This window comes from Hemicordylus capensis, chromosome 1 (genome assembly GCF_027244095.1).
Source record: "Hemicordylus capensis ecotype Gifberg chromosome 1, rHemCap1.1.pri, whole genome shotgun sequence".
NCBI lineage: Eukaryota > Metazoa > Chordata > Lepidosauria > Squamata > Cordylidae > Hemicordylus > Hemicordylus capensis.
In genome coordinates this window covers 434,303,944-434,312,166 of record NC_069657.1, presented here as the reverse complement: position 1 = coordinate 434,312,166, position 8,223 = coordinate 434,303,944, and the positions used below count along the sequence as shown (strand labels likewise).

At 43.8% G+C, this 8,223-nt stretch overlaps 1 protein-coding gene across 3 annotated transcripts; it reads left to right on the top strand.

The window, feature by feature from the left end:
* Positions 1–279: 279 nt before the first annotated feature.
* Positions 280–7,837, top strand: LOC128321985 (uncharacterized). Of its 3 annotated transcripts, XM_053242639.1 has the most exons (8): positions 280–420; positions 1,719–1,813; positions 1,917–2,039; positions 2,139–2,171; positions 2,363–2,419; positions 2,522–2,581; positions 2,669–2,776; positions 3,191–7,837. In XM_053242639.1, exons 2-8 carry the CDS (start codon positions 1,759–1,761, stop codon positions 7,561–7,563), a joined length of 4,809 nt encoding a protein of 1,602 aa, XP_053098614.1. In that variant the 5' UTR covers positions 280–420; positions 1,719–1,758; the 3' UTR covers positions 7,564–7,837. The 3 variants fall into 3 exon arrangements, with proteins under 3 accessions (XP_053098614.1, XP_053098604.1, XP_053098594.1); XM_053242629.1 differs by lacking the exon at positions 280–420 and having other exon boundaries at positions 435–1,813; positions 2,522–2,575; XM_053242619.1 differs by lacking the exon at positions 280–420 and having other exon boundaries at positions 435–1,813.
* The last annotated feature ends 386 nt before the right edge of the window (positions 7,838–8,223 follow it).

Sequence of the window (8,223 nt, the reverse complement as noted above, 5' to 3'; positions counted from 1 at the left end):
CTGACTGTTTTTGTATGTCTATTAAAATACTATATTATTATGTATCAATTCATAAATAAATAAAATAACCCTGGCTCTAAACAAATGACTGCTTTATTTTTGCTGGGGATACCCTATTACAGATATATTTACAAGGAACTTCACCAGCCCTGAGGGTTCTGTAGTAGGTTGGGGTCCAACAAGAGGATGCGTTCATCAGACAATGGGTCCTTTAGCAGTGGGGAGATAATCGCATCAGCCATCATGAATCTTTTACCACTCCCCTAACCAGCATGCTGGTGGACATCCAATCAGAAAGGTCTTGCAAGACCATGTGGGCATAGAACTCACGTTGATAAAACTAGTTTGAAGCAGGAAGTCTTTCTCTTTCGCCCAGAAGCACTCCCCAGAAGCAGGACCCTGCAGAGAAAGAAGTCTGAGGTATGGCTACCCACCATTTTATAACTTGCTTTTTCTAAAATATGCTACTGGGCCTGGTTTTGAATCTGTTTGATATCTTTGGAATCTTTTGATATTTTAGTATGCTATTATTTTATATATGGAGAGCCTGTTTTCAGGGCCTTGTATGGTTTAAAAGTGCATGTAACTTTAGTAATTTACCCCCTTTTCTCTCATTTTTTCTCTAAGCCATGCGGCCTGATTTTGAATCTGCCTGAATCCTTAGCAAATGCTTATTTTATATATGGAGAGCCTGTTTTAGGGGCCAGGATTGGTTTAAAAGTGCATGTAACTTTAGTAATTTACCCCCTTTTCTCTCATTTTTTCCTCTTACGCCATGCGGCCTGATTTTGAATCTGCCTGAATCCTTAGTAAATGCTTATTTTATATATGGAGAGCCTGTTTTCAGGGCCTTGTATGGTTTAAAAGTGCATGTAACTTTAGTAATTTACCCCCTTTTCTCTCATTTTTTCTCTAAGCCATGCGGCCTGATTTTGAATCTGCCTGAATCCTTAGTAAATGCTTATTTTATATACGGAGAGTCTGTTTTAGGGGCCAGGATTGGTTTGAATGTTACCCACAGGGTCTTTTTTAAAAAAATGAGAACCCTGACCCTTGTTATTTTTAAATTTTTATTCTTAAAACCTATATTTACACAGGCAGTATTATATACAGCATTTTTGATGTACGCCTCAACATCTGTAGAAATCTAGTATTCCTAGGGCAGTTTCTGTTCTCTGCAAAACAGCTCTCCTGCAACAAACAAATAAAACAGGGTCATGCATGCACAACTCACAATCCTGTAAATGGTTTAAATTAAATAAACTCACCCAGCACACGTGTTCATGCCAGCCACTCCTCACAATGTAATCTGTAATAAAAAGGGCCATCTTGTCCATGATTTGCTGGCTCACCGCAGGACATAGACGTTTTGTGAGACTTTTTGTAAGCAAACCACCGAACAGAAAAATAGTTAAAAATCTGCCCTTATTGATTTTCCCATCTGCAAATTCTGCAGCCATCACGGATGTGAAATAGTTCTCAATATCTAGCAAGCTGTTAGGGTGAAGAGAGTCCATGTGGGGTCTTAGTTCGGCCACCATTTTAAGCAGCAAGGGGCCTATCCCCACCGCTTCTGGTTTTCCACAGGCCTGCCGGATACAGCCCACAGCAAGAGAGTAAACATGCCGATATTCCATCTTGTTGCCCGTTTAGGTTCTGTTTGGGGAGGATATGTCTGAGCATGTCCCTGGTTGGGTATTTTTGTATATATTCAACAGCACTCACCAAAACAAAGAAAGAAAAACACCACCAAAGAAGATGAGCATAAGGGATGATGAAATGAGCAATCTTCTCGATATCCCTCAAGATATGGGTATGGCTATATTCTACTCTCCCCACCCCCACCCCTTTTTTTAGATTGTTTTAAAATGTTATGAAGATATATACATGACTGATTTATATTTGATGTTCTACAGAAAATGTTGTTCAAGCCCCTCGGTCTGGGAGAGCCACTTTTTCGCTCTCAAAGGGTTCGGACCCATATCTCATCCCAAAGGATGAGGTTCTCACATCACAGGCTGTTAGAAACACAGTATCTGGTAAATTACATTTTAAAAATTTAAAATAAATTCTAGATGAGTACTGTTTTGAAGGGTTTTCTGAGTAAGACCAACTCTCTCTCTCTCTCTTTATTGTAGATGGCATAGGGCAGAGAAGTGATGATAACATAGGTAAGAACAGCCCCCTCCCCCAAATCTCTCTGTAATATCTCATTCTAAAATTCAACAAATTGTATTATTTCTCTGTGTAAACAGCCCTGAGCCATTTTTATTATTTATTTATTTTGGAAGGCCGGGGGGTGGGGGGGATACAAATAGAATTATTAATAATTATGGTTAACACATGCCTATGTTGTTCACAGTGGACCTGACAAATACCCAGGACGGGTTGCGGAATCTGACTGAGAGTGCTCTAGAGGGTAAAATAGCTTTATTTTAAAAGCATCCCTGCAAACGTATACGCCGTGTGGAAACCTCAGACTAATTCTATCTAACATGCCCCCCCCTTTTTCTCCCTACAGAAGAACCTGAACCAGCCCCCGCACGTCTAAGCAGATTGAAGAGAAAAGCAAAGAGTAAGGGTAGGAGAAAGAAAGAATGAAATGTTTTAACTATTTTATTTATGTATAGCTTTTATTGATAAAACCGTATGATTCCCTTATCTGCAGATGTAGTATCCCATGAACAGCATCAACCCGGACACATGGCGCCCAGGGACTCCGACGTGGAGGTGCAGCCAGCCTACAAAAAACCCAGAAAGGCTATCCTGGAACCTGGTAAGACATTTCCACACTGCATGACACAAACAGCTACATACTTCAGTAACACACATGTTTGTACCATGCGGGTAAGACATTTCTGCACCGCATGACACAAACACGCTCACACATCATGCACACACCTATGTGTCATGTTGGGGAGGACCCCCCCCCCTTGTCTGCGTGGATTCCTGAAGACGTTCCCTCTACTACCTGACGATAGCTGACCCGGAAACCCTAGGAGCGGGCAAAACCACAAGACACCCAGAGACCCTTTCAGAAGCATGGTAAGTCTACCCCCCCCCCATGGCACAACACACACAAACACACACACACACACACACACACACACGTTCAAACCTACTAGCTGTGGGTGATTTACTCCAGACATACATGGTGACCCCCTGCCCCCCTCTGATCTATCTGTTTCAGAACATGAACCGGGGGTCCGTGATGTCCAAGAGTTGAACGCCCAAGATAACGAGTTCTTGGCCAGCATGGCACGTGTTACAGAACACATAGAGACATTGATAAGGACTAGGGCTGTGGCTTTTGAACGCAAGGCCGAAGCTGAGCAACACCTTGAACAAGCAAAACGCATTATACGTAAACAAATGGCGGTGATTAGTGATACTTCACAACAGCTAGAATGTCTAAAGACACGTGCAAACCCTGTGTGTGATTTCGTAGACAGAAATAAAAAAGATCAACCATACCCTGTCTGCATACAGGTGGGGGGAGGGTCCACATCTAACCACCAGCCAGGAGGGTATAGGAATGCTTCTGATTCTTCAGACGAATTTGAACCATCCGAGGAGTCACCTAGTGGCCCCGGTCCTCAGAATGCTTTTACTGAACAGTGTGAAACCCCGAATGGGTCCTCTCTAGGTGAGGCTTCTGATGTTGGCCCGAATGCCACCCCCAAAGAGCGGGCTACCCACAGCGGAGCTTCTCGAGGAGGCTTGGCGTTCGATGTTGGACCTGCAGCGGGTTCCCAACAGTTCTCTTCTGAAGAAGCAGCAGGCATTTCTGAAGAAACCCCACCTGTGGATCTTCAGTTTATACAGCGTTATAATAGGAGCTATGCACGCTTTAATGGAACTGAAATGTATTACGAATTCAAGTTTGTGAATTTGGACAGAGTACACTCCTTTTGTGATGCGCTATCTGGGATGCATTCTGCTATTCAAAGGGTTTTGGATAATATAAACAACCATATAGAACCAGGGGACTTTGTACAGCTCAGATTGCGAGCGCCAGGGATTTCAAACCCCCTTTACTCAGCAAGGAGACAGGCAGGCCATCTGAACGCTGAGGCATTCCTAAGCGCTGTATCTAATCTGCTTCAAAGTTATGCACAAATTTTAGCTGATGGTGTATTAACACTGGCTGTGATTGTCATCACACCCCCACGAGGAGCCGGTCGCAGGCATATAAAATCAATACCCTATAGCAGCATTATACAGAAAAAGAGGCTGCATCTGATAGATGTCCCCATGCCTAACACAGCCCTCTGTTTTGCAGCGAGTCTCATGGCTGTTCTAGATTTGAGAGCCACCGCTACACAGATTAAAAAGGGAGCAAAAAAGTTGTACCAGGATCTTGGGTGGAGTGAGCAAAAACAAGTGTCTTATGCAGACGTGGAAACCGTAGAGACACACATGAAGGTCAATATTGTTGTTGTGCAATGGGGAACTTCTGGATGGAGTATTTTAAAAACTCCTGAACAGAAGTACCTCAAAACCTGTTTTCTGTTACTTCATAAGGATCATTATTATGGGGTTAAGAACATCAAGGGGTTTTTTGGGACCAGAAATTTTTGTTATGTCTGCTACACGCCCTACAGACACACACACGACTGTTTGATGAGGTGCCACCGCTGTTTAGAGGCTGGATGTGTAAAACACGTGGGGCGTGTAATCAGATGCCCCAAATGCAAGATGCAGTGTAGATCACATGAGTGTCTAGGAAAGCATATGAAGCTCGCCGCCGTGGGGCGGGTAGAATGCATCCCGCGTGATCTATGTGAAAAGTGCTTCCGCTATGTCGAGCTGGGTCATGAAACTGAACGCATCTGTAGGGGAAAGCAGTGCCGTGTCTGTTATGAGTACCTTTCCCCCGGGGTAGAACACGCGTGTTACATTCCACGTCTACAGTACCCCGAGATATCAGTAAAATATGTGTTTTATGACTGCGAATGCAGGCAGGAGGATGGGGTCCACGTCCCAAACTATATTTATGCCAAGGCCTTTGAAGGGGAGACTGTGGAACCTGTTAAAGCATATCAAGAGAAACAGAAAGATTGGGAGAAGTGGGGGCCCCAAGGGGATTATTGGGAATTTAAGGGAGATAAATGTCTGAATGAGTTTGTATTACGTTTTACATCAGATAATAAGTTTATGGGGTGCACTTTTCTGGCTCACAACTCGCGGAGCTACGATGGCATTTTGATACTGAGAGAGCTAATCAATGAAGGCCTCGATGTAGAGCTGCTCACACAGGGGGGGAAACTGCTGTGTATAACAGTTACAAAAAATGACATAAAATTTATAGATTCCCTATGCCACCTACCCATGGCTCTAGCAAAACTCCCCAAAGCTATGGGTTTTCAGGGCTGCAAGGGCTATTTCCCACATTTCTTTAATAAAAAAGAAAATGAGAGTTATGTTGGGAATATGCCAGACCCCCAGGACTACGGTGTGGATGCTATGAAGCCTGCAGATAGGGAAGAATTCATGAAGTGGTATGAGAAAAACAAATCAAAAACGTTTGATATGCAGAAGGAATTGGCCTATTACTGTCAGAAAGATGTAGACATCCTGATGCAGGCCTGTACAAAATATAGACATGAATTGGTTGAGATGACATGGGATGTCGTTGATAAACCTATGGGGAGGAAAAATGCCAGGGTGCTGGTGGGTATTGACCCCTTCCAATACCCTACGCTTGCTAGTGTGTGCTTAAGAATGTACCGCTACAAGTATCTGAAAGATGAAGAGATCGCCATACCGGCCCCAGATAACTACCATCATCAGTGCAAAAGATTCTCAACTATGTCCATTCAATGGTTGGAATACATAGCCCACAGGGAAAACATACATATTCAACACGCTTTGAAAGGGGGTGAGTTTAAGGTTGATATTCCTCAGGAGCTTCAGGAGGCGTCGGGGGGTGTTAAGGCATATTATTTAGATGGTTATTCTGTGAATGGGGGAAAGAAATGTGCTTTTGAATTTAATGGCTGCTTTTATCACGGGTGTGTAACCTGTTATTCAGCACACAAACAGCACCCCATGTTGTCGGAAACCTATGGTTTTCTCTACAATGCTAGTGAGAGGAAAGCAGATGTCTTAAAACGCATGGGGTTTGAAGTCCGTTGTATATGGGAGCATGAGTGGCGTGACATGGTCAAGGGGGATCAGAAGGTGGTAGATTTTCTGAAGCAGCAGGGATTTCCAGAACCTCTGGAACCTAGAGATGCGTTGTTTGGGGGCAGGACAGGATGTGTGAGTCTGTATTATGAGGCGAAGGAGGGAGAACAGATTCACTACTCAGATTTTACCTCTCTCTATCCATTTATCATGCGAAATCGCCAGTTTCCCATAGGACACCCTAAAGTAATTTATGACGATTTTAGACCACTCTCTGAATATTTTGGAATTGCCAAGGTGAAGGTATACCCACCACGCCGTCTCTTTTTCCCTGTCCTCCCTGTCAAAGTGAACGGGAAGCTCATGTTTCCGCTGTGCAGTCTCTGTGCAGACTCACAGCAGCTGGAGCAATGCAGGCACAATGATGAGGAAAGGGCTTTAGTGGGTACATGGTGCACTGTAGAATTGAATGTTGCTGTGGCTAAAGGTTACAGGGTGGCACAGATCTATGAGGTTTGGCATTTTGAAAGGAGTTCTGGCAGCCTCTTTTCAGAGTACGTCAAAACATTTCTCAGACAGAAGCAAGAGGCATCGGGCTACCCAGCAGAGTATGTCAGCAGGGAGGATAGGGAGAAATACATTGCTGAGTATTATAAGAAAGAAGGTGTGTGTTTACGCCCCGAGATGATTGAATCAAATCCTGCTAAACGCCAGATAGCCAAGCTTTTCTTAAATTCCTTGTGGGGGAAATTTGCTCAGAGGTCAAACCTTCCTAGGACATCCATAGTAAAAAGCCCTAATGAGCTTTTCCAATACCTCTTTTCAGATAGCTATGAGGTCTCTATGTGTGAATTCCTTGATGATGATACATGTTGTGTGTCTTGGAAAGATGCAAAAGAATGTATAGTTCCACCAGGTCACACAAATGTTTTTCTGGCGTGCTTTACAACCGCCTATGCACGCCTGCATTTGTACTCTATCATGGAGAAGCTGGGGGAACGGTGCCTGTACCATGACACAGATTCTGTGATCTATGTGTCTCGTGAGGGGGAGTACAACCCACCCCTTGGAAACTTTTTAGGGGAGCTGACAAACGAACTACCGGCAGACCAGTACATAACAGAGTTTGTGAGCACAGGTCCTAAATCTTACGGCTACAAGCTGTCAGGGGGGGAATCGTGTATTAAGGTCAAGGGAATTACTCTGAACTTTTCTAATTGTCAAAAAATTAATTTTGACAGTCTGAAAAATCTGGTTTTTGCCTACGTTTCGGACCGGAACCCGCCACGTGAGATTGTGGTAGAGCAGAATGGCATCGTTAGAAATAAGAGGAGATGGGAGATAGAAACACGTCTTTTGAGGAAGACGCAGAGAGTGGTGTTTGATAAGCGCGTCATCGTTGAGGGTTTTAAGACTATCCCCTACGGGTATTAAAATGGATGTTCGATGGCAACACCCCTTCTCCGCTATCCTTGCGGGACCAAGCAATAGCGGAAAAACATTTTTCCTTAAAAAAAATGCTGGACAATGCACACAGTGTGCTATCTGTGATGCCTGAAAAAATCGTATGGTGTTACTCTTGTTGGCAACCTTTGTACAAACAAATGCTCTGTAAATACCCTATGATAAAATTTGTAGAAGGTATGCCTGAGAAAATTGATGATGATGGCTTGTTACCCCCAAATAAAATCTGTTTTCTTGTTCTGGATGACCTGATGAGTGCTTCATCTGACAGCCACCAAATTGAACGCGCGTTCACTGAGTTTGTTCACCACAGGAATCTGAGCGTTTTTCTCATCACACAGAATGTTTTCTACAAAGGGAAAGCGGCCCGCACCATAAGCCTTAATGCCAAGTATATGGTGCTCTTTAAAAACCCAAGGGATAAATTACAGATCATTAATTTGGCGCGTCAGATTTTCCCCGGGGATGTCAAGTATTTCACTGAGGCCTACCACGATGCCACACGGGAGCCTTATGGTTATCTAGTTGTGGATTTAAACCCTAGAACTCCTGAGGATTATAGGGTCAGAACGGGTCTTTTCCCTCCCGAATGGCCTGTCGTATACATCAAGAAAAAATCAAAGGGGGGAT